This window comes from Siphateles boraxobius, unplaced genomic scaffold (assembly GCF_051911475.1).
Source record: "Siphateles boraxobius isolate OS27281-9 unplaced genomic scaffold, OSU_SipBor_1 8, whole genome shotgun sequence".
Classification (NCBI taxonomy): domain Eukaryota; kingdom Metazoa; phylum Chordata; class Actinopteri; order Cypriniformes; family Leuciscidae; genus Siphateles; species Siphateles boraxobius.
In genome coordinates, this window is record NW_027509208.1 from 17764969 (window position 1) to 17777451 (window position 12483).

Sequence of the window (12483 nt, forward strand, 5' to 3'; positions counted from 1 at the left end):
ATCTTATTTGCTGCCATCAATAAATCGTATTATGTATTATATTATATTGGCTATCGACCACTCTACAGTCTAGATATTGGTATTGGATTTTTAAAAACTCAAGCACAATCTAACAGTTAAAACAGCCAATAGCGTGCTTTTCTTTTATAAACTTAGTATAAACTTTCAGCCATCCACTCGACTGCAATCTCTCAAGGGACATTTTAAAAATATCTTGTTAAACAGTCTTTTCTCTTATAGACAGTTTATGGTCATGATACAGCGCAGCAGAGTGTTTAAAAACTTCACTTCTGCATTTAGGAAAGCCACATGTGTGTTTGAACAGCATTTTGTAGCAGCTCTCTCAGGGCACGCACACGCAGACGCACACACGCACACCCTGGGAGAGTTTGATGCTGGCAAGCGCAGCTACAGAAGCCATCAAAGACGTGTTTTCACTGCCAGGCCTCACAGTTTCAGTAATGTTGGCATGGTGACAGCCCTCACCAGTCACAAACAGCTGCCAAGCCACGAGGAGCAAATAAGTGCAGTAATTTCTCCCGACAAACTCAGGACAGGGCATTTTTAATAGCCAAGCACAAGGCAGAGATCAGGGCCGTACCTTCCATTTCAGCTCCGTCCTCCAGCTCTGGTTTCCCTCCTAGCACATTTGCTGCAATGTTGTTTACCATGTTCAGGATGGCGTCTAAAACGAAAAACAATCCAGAGAAAAATAACTAAAAATGATATGTATGCAATTGGGGTCAATTTTAGCAAACAAGCTGAATTTTATTCTGCATTCAGAAAAGCAAAATAAAGCTCTTAAAATCTAATGATAATTGCCCAAAGGTGATGAACTTTTGAATTATTGAGGAAGTAGGAAGTCTACATGTCAGTATGTTTATTGTGAGGTAGAACATGTGTTGTGTATAATATTTACTGATAAATGAGTGCTCCGCTTAGGGACTAGCAAAGCACTGTGCATGTGCACGAATCACCTAAGATCAGTTTTTAGTAAATCACACATTATAATGCCGTGTTATAATGTTTAATTGAATGAACGAGTTACTGCTGTCATAAGAACATTAACCGCATTAAACATTTAATTAATTGCACATGCTAGTGTTATTTATATACTATTACAGTCTTTATTCATATTTTGAATTAGATTAGTTTTTAATTTTGTAACTATGTGATTTGGTCATTTTAGGTTTTTTTATATTTCTATTTAGCTATCCTCTATTTCTATTTTCAGTTAAAATAAAAGAACTTCCACTGAAACTTTTTATTTCACTTATTTCCTAAGTTTTAATTTGACGTGTCTAATTTTCTAATATTCATATTTTATTTCAGCTTATTTTCATTTAACGAAAACTTTTAATATTTTTAGTTAACAACTTTGCGGGTGTGTGTGCGTGTGTGTGTGTGTGTGTGCGTGTGTGTGCGTGTGTGTGCGTGTGTGTGCGTGTGTGTGTGCGTGTGTGTGTGTGTGTGTGTGTGTGTGTGTGTGTGTGTGTGTGTGTGTGTGTGTGTGTGTGTGTGTGTGTGTGTGTGTTTGGAAGAAAGGAGAAGCAATTTTTGACAAGACAAACTCTAATGGATATTGAAGACACAAGTTTTACAAGAACTTGGACCTGAGGCAGGGGGCAGACAATTTCCTTGAATGCTAAAGTTGGAACAGGTTTAGAAGCTTTGAGTAAACTGGAATATGATCAACTGGGATTGATGTGAGGAAAGTAAAGAGATTATTATTTGTCAATATTTTTAACCTCTTCTGGTCATAGTATAGCTTTGGTTAATTTAAATCAGTGTTTCTCAACCGCTTAGAGTGTGTAGCCAAAGAAACGAGACTTAGTTTGAAAGACATGTGTTAAAGCTGTTGACTCTTCTTTCAGACACAGCTTTTTGTAAGTGCCTGACAAAAACATATTGCCCTGATTCAGAGTCTACGGTCAGGTGACATGCTGTCAGGCTAAATGTCAGTGTCATCATTCTGATGTTTTTTTCGTAACGTTCGTAAACATCCCTCACATCAGATCAAACTTTGCTGTCCTGTCAGATATTACACTGTGATCTTCAATTGAGCGCACAAGTACGGCGGCGCGCGCTGTACATCACTATAAAGAGCTAATAAAATTAGGAGCATGCAATGTCATAGTTATATTGTCAATTGGTAAGTCATTAAATTATCAAAAAGTACCAATAAATTACGCAACTGGTACGTTGTGTTAGGCATGATATTCAATCTGTTCATCAGGATTAGTGTCCATATTTTATTAACAGTTCATGTTAGTATTGTTTAACTATTTTTGATGACTGTGGTGGCTCATACCAACTTACTAACTTTATATTATTACGAAAAACTAATTTGGGACTGCTATTTAATAGCCTTACCATTATTCATCAGTGTTAGTGATACAATGATACAAAAGTGACACTATAGTCATACAATTTGGGTGTATGTTAAGTAAAGTGGGACAGTATTTGTGTGTCAACCATTTTTGAGAAATAAATTAGCTTAGTTTAACGACCATGGGGTCCCATGGCCAAATCAGCTGAGGACCACTGATTCACTGAATCATATGTGGGCACCTATAGTATATATATATATATATATATATATATATATATTTTTTTTTTTATGAAATCAAAAGCACTAGAAGAATATGGAAGGAACAGGACATACTTGTGGCAGAGCCCAGCAGATTCTTTGATGCCTTGTCCTCTGACGGCATGTAGCCGGGTGGGTAATCTGCAAAAAAGAAGTCTGGAATTAAGACAACAGCATTAGTCAATGGACACAGAGAAGAACTGGGAAAGAGAAAGCAGACAAATATAGTCTTCTGCCCAATTTAAACAATTCAATTCTGCCGTACAGTAGTGCATCTTACAGAATGAAAGAATTATTTTCTATTATATTACAGGACAAACGTTATGCCATATTCACAGAATGAAAGTATTATTTACTATTATATTACAGGACAAACGTTATGCCATATTCAATAAATGTCAATGCATTGAAGTTTAAGCATCATGTCGCATTGCTTGTTCAGTACTGTTACACATTTGTCATGTCATTAATCAAAATTTGCACTTATGTTGTCTGTGAGCAAGAATTCAGAGAGATGATCTCACCATAGTCTTCATCCAGATACTCGGTTCTCTCTGAGGTGTACTGAGAGTCGGCTATCTCGTCATACTCTTCCACCATACTGGTGCCAAACACCCTGATATACACAAAGATACACACAAGAAACACAAAGATTAAATACTTGGAAGTCTTTAAAAAACAAAACAAAAAAAAAACATAGGAGCATATGAGGAGAGTTGTAAATACTTGATTTATAAAAATGACAGTGACAGTGATTCTGTATTATCTTAAAGAACACAGCCTCAGTACAGATAAGAGAAAGTCAGGCCTCAAACTGAGAAATATTAACGTAAAGCCCACTGTGATAATCAGCACAACTTATCTCTGCCTTCTACAAAACAACTGTAATCACTTTGCCCTTTGCCCAGGTTAGTGGGGGTCTTTAAAGACATGTTTTATAGCCTGTTCTATTCTACGTGCAGAGGAGGTAATTGCAGTGGAAGAAAAATAAAGACAGATATTCAATGAAATGTCTCAGACAATAGGGAAGTAGGAGTTTGGAATAAAAGTAATGCCATAGATTTGTACGCACCCACAAGGGTTGCCACATGATGATCTGTATCATGTGGCTTGTAAAATAACACCATTATCAGAAAGTAGCTTCAGTTAAGCTCAGAACTCTAACAAAAAGTTTAATACAAGTACAGAACGAGGTCATTTAGAAAGGACCGTAGAGTTTTGCTCGCCTCTCACAGTATATACAGTCATTTTCTTTCATTTTCAGTGGGAGAGTATGACTCTCATAGAGTGCAGCCAGACCAGCCCCTTTATAGGCCTCCAACCAAGAATAAATCTACTGCCAATGCAAACGGACCTGAGAGGAGCCCGAAGCAAAACAGAGATCTACTCAACTCAAGAACTTTGCCTTTTAAAACCCGCATAAAGCCATGTGTCCTTTCTCAGAGTCAATTAAATGTAAAGGCCAATGCAAGTATAGGTTCGTAAAATCAGAATCAACCTGTTTCTCATTACAGAATATCGTTTAACCTTTGGTTAAAGAAATGGTTTGACTGTTATCAAGTTGCTTTTTAAAATTCCAGGAAAACATCTCTTTTGTATAACTATTTGATGAGCAGATTTTAATATTTTTCTATCAATACAAAGAATAAAATGTCACATCATAACACGTCCACACACACAATTTATTTATTGTTATTTATCAGAAACAAACTTACATATGCAAGTATGCAAACGCTGTGAGCCTGTTGTACATATACTACTGTTTAAAAGCAGTACGGATTAAATTAATACTTCTATTCAGCAAAAACAATTTTTAAATTTATCCAAGGTGACACTGAAATACATTTATAATATTACAAAAGATGTCCACTTTAAATGCTGTTCTTTAAACTTTCTATAAGGGGTTCTAACATTCTATTAGATGATACACAATATACAGTACTGGAATTAATTCACATTAAATCAACCGACCTGATCAGGCTGAGTGGACAGAAGTGTTCAGAGCCGAAATGGGACAGCAGCTCAACCTACAAAAATATAAGAAGACAAGGACGCTCAAACATGGTCATGAAACAAAACCAAACTTCAGTCCAACTTAGTGAATCTAACATTGTCCAATGTCCCAATAACATCCAACAAAATATAGTACAAATGAAGTGCTGGAGAATTTGCAAGCATGATTTTTCCCTTGTAAGTGTGAGAAAAGATGTGTATTTGTGTTCAAGAAATTGTTACTGTCATGCATTACTCTACGTGAGTCCTGCCACCCAAAGCAACACTGACAGGATCTAAGAGAAAAGAACGCTAACCTTTATGTATTTGATGAACATCTGATGCAGGAGGAGAAGACAGGAGAGAGCGGAAACAAAGAAAAACAGAGAGGAAGATCAGTTTAAAAGACCTGATTCATGCTGTAGCAAGTCGAGCATTTTGAACTGTTCTTGTTTGTTTTGCTTTCATAACTTGAGCAGTGGTACCAATGGCAGGAGAGAGGGCTGGCTGAGAGAAAGAGTGCAATTAGGACCACAAAGTGGGAAAAAGAACAGAGGACAACAAGTAAACAAAAACAAAAAGGAAAACATTCAAATAATAAGCTACACAGGAGTCAAGCAGAGCATGACAGAACAGGTTTAGGGCAGCTCAATAATGGCAAAGCATCATGGGATTTCACTCTTAGATCACTGGTACTTCTTGACATGTTACAGCAGATAATTATTTGATCATCCAAAAACGCATTAATCAGATTGAGTGAAAAGAAAAATAAAGAGCAATGCACACACAGCACTAAGCAAGAGGCACAGTTAGGAACCCTGGAGTTCATTAAAAAAAATAAAAAAGCATAAAAATTGGGGATGAATCTGTGTCATTATTTCATTAAATACTTTGTATGTGCCACACACACACACACACACACACACACACACACACACACACACACACACACACACACACACACACACACACACACACACACACACACACACACACACACACACACACACACACACACTACTGGACTGTTTACCCCAACTGAATCTGCACATGTCTTTTGCCTTTTAGCAAAGACAATCTTAGCATGCTCTTAAATATTAATACACTGACATAGACACACCAACCTTAAATGCAAATCTACAACAAGTCATGAATGTATATTCAGCATCGTATAACAACGTAACAAGGCCTGAGGGAAGGGCACGGCTTCTCTCAAAAGACTAAACTGCCCCCCCTTGCCCTGCCTTTTATTCAGTCACCTTAAAAACACACTTTTTTCATGTAATTCCATTTTATTGTAGATCGTAGGTGAAATAACAATCATGTGTGTGATCCTTTTAAAGATGTTCATGATTCAAATGTTACAGTATATAGACACATCAGAGCACAGATCTGTGACTTCATGCTTTATTGAACAAAAATAGGATTTACTCTTCTCATCCTTCCCATTAAGTGTTTAGACATAACTAACTAAAAGCAGTTGTCCTACCAACTTAACTAAATTTATCAGGAATGTGACGATACCTCAGACTCTGTCGCTCACATTGTACTGTGTGCAGAGCCTTGCAACAAAATGAGCAGAAGAATAAGGAAACACGCCCTCCTAGAATTTCTACTTTCAAGCAAATTTTACAATCAAGTAGTTTTGTGAAGATTGATTCATTTGAGCAAATCCTTTTACCTTGACATATTTGGCATAGAGTTGCTCATCCAGAGGGAAGCTCTGTACTGTGCGTTCATCACGGGCGTGAAAGGTGCCCAGCTTGATCCACTTATTGGTCGGATACCTGAAGTCAAGAAAAGTTGGTGTTTATGTAACAGTCTCCCAACCAGGCAAATTGTGATAAGATTTCAGCAACAAAGCAATTTGTCTGTCCACGCTGAATGGGAAAATGTGACGCGACAAAAATCACAACCAACCACAAATTACTCAATGTTTAATGTGAGGCAGGATTTTAAACAAATTACAAATCACTGTACTTAATGAAATGTGATGCAGTTTATCAGAATAAAAACTCACATCCACATTGGAGAGATCAGTCCACGCATAAGATTGTGCCTGTTAGGAATCTGAATACTACGCATGTCTGTGTCAGTGATGTTACCTGTCACTTATGGACACAAGGAAATCTTTCGGCGTAGATGAGAACAGCTCAAAGTTTGCTATGTCCAGCTGCTTCACTTGGATTGGCTCACAGAGCTCAATTACAAACCTGCATTGGGAGATTGAAAGAGGAAACAAAGGGGAAAATCTGAGTGCACAAATAAATATATCAACTTGTATTTATTAGTGCTGTCAAATCAATTAATCACATCTAACATAAAAGTTTGTGTTTACATAATATATGTGTGTGTGTGTGTGTGTGTGTGTGTGTGTGTGTGTGTGTGTGTGTGTGTGTGTGTGTGTGTGTGTGTGTGTGTGTGTGTGTGTGTGTGTGTGTGTGTGTGGAGATGAGATTGGGTTCAAGAGAACAAGACGTGATTAATCGGTTTGACAGCAACAACATATACATTTGTTATATATTTTATATATGTAAATTTATATATTTTATGTGTATTTTATATTTAATGTATATTTTAAGTTCCATGTCTGATCATTTCTTTTCCAAGTTTTTTAAATCACCCCTTTTGCTGAAACTAGTTCCTTTTAGATGTTCTTACATGGCATGTTCTTACAAGGGTGCATGGTAATAGTTAAACTGATATTTACAATTATTTTGACTCAAATAATAAATCGCAATTATTAATCACAATTGTTCTGATTTCACATATTTCTTTTTTACATTTAATCAGAACTTATTTATTTATTTGCATTTACATGTAAGCAAATATCAAGAAAATACATAGGGTTTTATTTTATTACACATTATGAATACTGCTGAAACAAGAAGCTGCTCTCAAAAGCTAAATCAGTGAAATTCCAAATATTAATTACAAATTATTTTAATGTTTTTCTATTTAAACAACAAAAAAAGACTTTGTATTGAAGCAAATATGTTGCATAAGTGCATTTATTCAGCAACCACAACAGCCAGAATATAGTCGAGCTTTATGTTTGATTTAAAGTTCACCACTAAGAAGGTTTGCTTGCAGATTTGGTCACAATAAACAGCACAAGCGGCCATGTGAAGGAGCACTGACAAGCTGCATTAGTTTATCTAAATGGAGATCACTACAGATGCTCAACTCAAAATCTGCAAAATCGCCATTTTCAGATAATTAGCGATTTATTTGCAGTGCAGAGAGAGATGCCAGGTTTGTAATATTAAGTAAAGCACTTGGCAGAAAATGGATTAATTTAAGAGAAAAGAGGGATTTAAGCTCTTAACATCTGGCAACTCCAATCATGAAACCTTGCGGCTTGTTACAAAGATTACGAATATGACAAATGGAGGGAAAAAAATCATGGGCAAATAGATTATGCTTAATCAAGAGATATAAATCATAAGCAAATTTAAATATGATTAATTATACAGCACACATCTAATTAATTCAATTAATGTAATCCTAAAAATAGAATCATTAGCAAAATGCTGTTTAAAACAGATGGATATTAGCGTCTCTCACCACGGGACATGTCAACATACTAATAGCATTTTATGTCAATTACCATTTACACAAACAGGAAAAAAGACACTTTCAAATAGATTTCTTCGTTGCCTCTGAGCAGCTGCTGCAGTCCGTTTCTCCCTTCATCTGCAGTGACTCACCAGATCTTGGTACTGCAGGGGTTCAGCATGTACAGATCCATATTCTCCATCAGGATAGCAGATGTGCTCTGAAAACCCAATACACAAAAACACACATATGTAAGACAATTGCTGATCAATAAAATTCCAGATGCAGGAACAACAACAACAAGATATTAAATGATTGTCCTATTTAAATCCATCCATCTGTCTATCTGCCCCATATGCTGTTTTGCTGTCTCTTGTGCTGTACCTTGGCCTCATTGTTCGCCGAGAGGATTTTGGCCCCACATTCGACAGAAGCGTAGTTATTCTTGAAATTCTTTTGAACCTTTTTGACTGGATGAGGGCTTCCATTTGATGAAGTGTGCAGAGACTGACCTAAAACCAACAAAACAGATTACATATAAGTCATCTGTCAAATGCTTTAACCCATGGATCAGGTTGGCTTAGTATGAGTGTTTCATGCAAAGTGCAGGTGGGTATGTTTACCTGTCAATTACGGTTATCTTGATGTATGCAAAGCATGCATGTACGTATTCACTATCTTTAACAGATAACCAATCTGAACGGTAAAATGGTTGGATTTTAACTACCAATAACCTCTGTCACAGCCTAAAAGAAGCTATTCATTAACATTGTGCTGATTACAGCTTATAAAAGCAACCTGAAAAGGCAACCAAAAAGGGTCTTTGTAGTAGAGATGCGTGGATGGGCTATTATTTCATCTGCAACCGCATCACAAAACTCATCCGCCCGCCATCCATCCGCACCAACGTTTTTGACCAATTTTCCCGCCCGCCATTCGCTGATACAAGGCGCTGCTGATGACAGTCGCGAGACTAGAAACCGCCCGCCACCCGCCCTAATTTAATTAAAATATTTTTTTCCGTCACGTCATCCGCCCGATACGCGGTTTATCCGAGGAGTCCGCGGCTATAACCGCCAACCGCGCATCTCTACTTTGTATCTGTGGACCCCACTGGCTGAAAGCAGAGACAATAATTTTGTTTTCCAAATATGATTTAACAAATTTGTTTTGAGAGTGTAGTAGGTTAAGCAGCTCCAATCCAGACCCACAGCATTAAGGAAACTGATTGAATTTCAGTTGTGTGATTTATGCCGGCCGTATAAGCCTCGCTTGAACTCAACTTCTATGCACCTGGAGCGAGTTCTCTTTGAGAGCTCTCTAGTTTTATTGGCTGCACTGCATTCGCTAAGTAATGACGATAAAGGTCAATTACATTACTGTTAAGCTAGTGGCTGTTCATTTGTTAGCTTTGCTTTCTTAATCAGCTGGGAAAACCCAGATTCTCTAAAGCAAGGGGTTAAACTGCTCAGATGGCCGTGAGTATGAACATCAAGTTTTGTTACTGTTGTATTTTGGTGTACTGAAGCAGCCCGTTACAGCAGCTTATACATGTGCATACTGCGTCACGAAACATTCACTGTGCATGCGGTTTCCGCCACTGAACTGACAAATATGAGCAAGCTCAGATACTGAGCAGAAATCAGCTGAGCGAGCAGAAATCCACTGCGCGAGCAAAACAGCACTCCGCGAGCAGAAGCCCGCTGCGCGTGAGCAGGATTCCACTGTACAAGCAGAATTAACCTATGAGAGTATGCCAGGCGCTCGCTAGCAGCTACCTGTAAACCTCTCGGTTGTTGAATTTGTGCGCGAGTACTTTTATCTTGCCAGCTGAAGGTTAATTTTTGCGCGTGTGAAATATCATAATGTGTTCGTTAGCATGTCTTACACGCTCATAACTTTTGACTAAAAAATAACACCATAAAGCATTTTCAAAATATTATTATAGGAGCAAAAACAAAAAAAAGAGGAAAAAATAATGAAATCATGATGAAAAGAGAGGGAATGCTCTGTGAAACCAAGCAGAAGTGGGTCCTAATGGAAGTGCGTGTGAGTGTGTACTGATGCAGAAGAAACACGGGGACAGCCTCGCATGCAACGATTCTCTGATGAACATGCAGCTCTGTGAGCACGCACGTGACTGAATGCCATCTCTTACTTTTCTTCTCCTCTACTTCCATCACTTTCTTCTTCCACTCATCGAAGGTGGGGATGTCTTCTTTACTGGGCACCGGGGGGTCTGTACCTCCCTCATGGTCCACCATCTGCCCAAAAAAACAAAAACAAAAAAACAACAAACCTCTATTATAGTTACAACTCCGCCTTCCTTAGTCTAATCCTGTGAAATGCTAATTTGCAATTTGTTAATTACTTGTTTTGTGTTTCAGCTGCATTATGCTAGGTAGATACAGCCAATGTGGTAGTGGTCCAGAATCCATATAACTGTATATAAAACATTTCTAATATTCTAATATATTCTAATACTGCTTTTCACAGGAAGACATTTGATTTTAAAATATAATAAAATAGAAAACGGTCTAAATTGTAATATTTTACAATATTAATGCTTTTAATGCATTTTTTATCAAATAAATGCAGCTTTGGTCAGACTTCTTTCACACACCACTGAACCCCCCTCGTCCCCCCCCCCCCCCCAATAAAAAAAAACATAACGAATGCCCACTACAGTGAGGTGTCAAAAACATGATCATCTTCTCTCAACCAAAATATCCCCTTTCATACAATTTCGAAATTACACTGCAGTTCAATGAGCACTGAGGCGTGAATATTATGCAGGTGCTGCATGAAACAACAGTTCTGTGTGACAAATTCAAAACGTCTGCAAAATCCTTCCTGTTTTAAGGTGGTCTTTCCTTCTGTCTCCCCATCACTTTCCCTTTTTCTTGTCCCCTTATTTCCCCTTACTCTATGTCTCTCTGTCAGTGCCTAAACAGCAGCGCTGAGTGTGTGTTCGGTTGATTAAACATTTACAAGGTTGTCGGTCCTGTGGAAAACAAACATGCTGATGTACCCAGTCCCACCTCTCTCAGCCTACTCCCTCTCTTCTACCTTTCTCTTCCCCTTTCATCTTCTCCATTTAGGGTGTAAGTGTCAGAGCACCTTTACGAGAGAGGAGGGAATGTTTTCTACAGATCTTTAACAGCAGGGTGTGGACCAGCTCAGTGGTAATCAAATGCAAACCCATTCACTATCTACATAATGGGGTAAAAGGTAGGAAGAGGAACACTGCAGGGTGCAAAATGTAGCGAGTATTGTCATCATGCTCTTTTAGGTGGCGTAAGCTCAAGGAAAACAAAACTAGGAAAATGTATCAGGGCTTAAAATGCTTTTAAAAAACACATTTTACCTTCTAGCTCCATACTGGAAATCTACCTGACTACGTCATTATAGAAAAAACAACTCTGAAGAGATATTCTGCAAAACCACTATGAAGTGACTATAATACATATCTAAGAAAGATGGTAATACATTTAAAGACATTTATAAGGTTACACAAGATTTCCCTTTTAAATAAGCTGTTCTTTTGAGCTTTCTATTCAGAGAATCTTAAAAAATTTAAAAAAAATGTAAAAAAAAGTATCAGTTTCGGCAAAAATACCAACTCAACTTTTGAGCGGTAGTGCATATTAAAGTTATGTTTTAAAATGCCTGATTAGCAACTGCAAACAGTACTATATTGAAGATTGATGATTATAATTAATAATACATGTAATTGTTTATTGAACATGTGTCTATTCTATTAGCTCTATTGCTTCCACTTTATAAAAGCATTGCGCCATTAGTCATATGCGTTAAAGTGATTTTATCGTGTGTAAGGGAGTTTTAGTTTAGGAGTTTAGATATTTGACTCCTATTTTTGCAATTACTTAGCAATGTGAGATTAGTCTGACAAATGAGCTTGTAGTGTGTTTGTGTGTGTACCTGCTGGCTTTCTGTAGGTGGAAAGATACTGTCTGTCTGGCCCAGCTCTGTGAGGTCCAGCTCACTCGGGACCAGAGAGGCAGTCGGGTCAGCACTGGTCTCTGTACTCTGTCCCAAAGTGGTGGACTGGTTCTCTGCATGTTCCTCCACAAAACTATTGAGAGCAAGTAAACAGAGGAAAGGGTATGGATATGAAGATACATTAATAGGTTGGTATATAAAAAAACAAACAAAATGACAAGATAAACAGGAATTCAAACGGTGTATCATGGCATTGGGGGGGGGGGAATTAAATGAGAAGTGAAAAAAAAAGGAGCAAGGCAAGATGAGGAGGCTTGATGTGCCTGAAGCAGCTCCGTTACTTGGTTAACCATCAGTTACCAAGTCACCTGGTGTAACGC

The 12483-nt window shown here is 37.7% G+C and overlaps 1 protein-coding gene across 11 annotated transcripts in view; it reads right to left on the minus strand.

Annotated features, from left to right (window-relative positions):
• The window catches only part of suco (SUN domain containing ossification factor), a 51473-nt gene that overhangs the window by 11287 nt on the left and 27703 nt on the right, over positions 1–12483 (minus strand). For 4 of the 11 annotated variants that reach the window (XM_077220528.1, XM_077220523.1, XM_077220527.1 and 1 more), the window contains 11 exons: positions 12083–12236; positions 10299–10404; positions 8525–8652; positions 8293–8360; positions 6688–6795; positions 6264–6369; positions 4900–4920; positions 4562–4617; positions 3115–3206; positions 2666–2731; positions 602–685 (listed from right to left, as the gene is read on the minus strand). In XM_077220528.1, the coding sequence (XP_077076643.1) occupies positions 602–685; positions 2666–2731; positions 3115–3206; positions 4562–4617; positions 4900–4920; positions 6264–6369; positions 6688–6795; positions 8293–8360; positions 8525–8652; positions 10299–10404; positions 12083–12236 (989 nt within the window). Of the gene's footprint in view, positions 1–601; positions 686–2665; positions 2747–3114; positions 3207–4561; positions 4618–4899; positions 4921–6263; positions 6370–6687; positions 6796–8292; positions 8361–8524; positions 8653–10298; positions 10405–12082; positions 12237–12483 lie in introns of all 11 variants that reach the window. The other 7 variants (XM_077220522.1, XM_077220526.1, XM_077220518.1 and 4 more) reach the window with 3 other exon arrangements.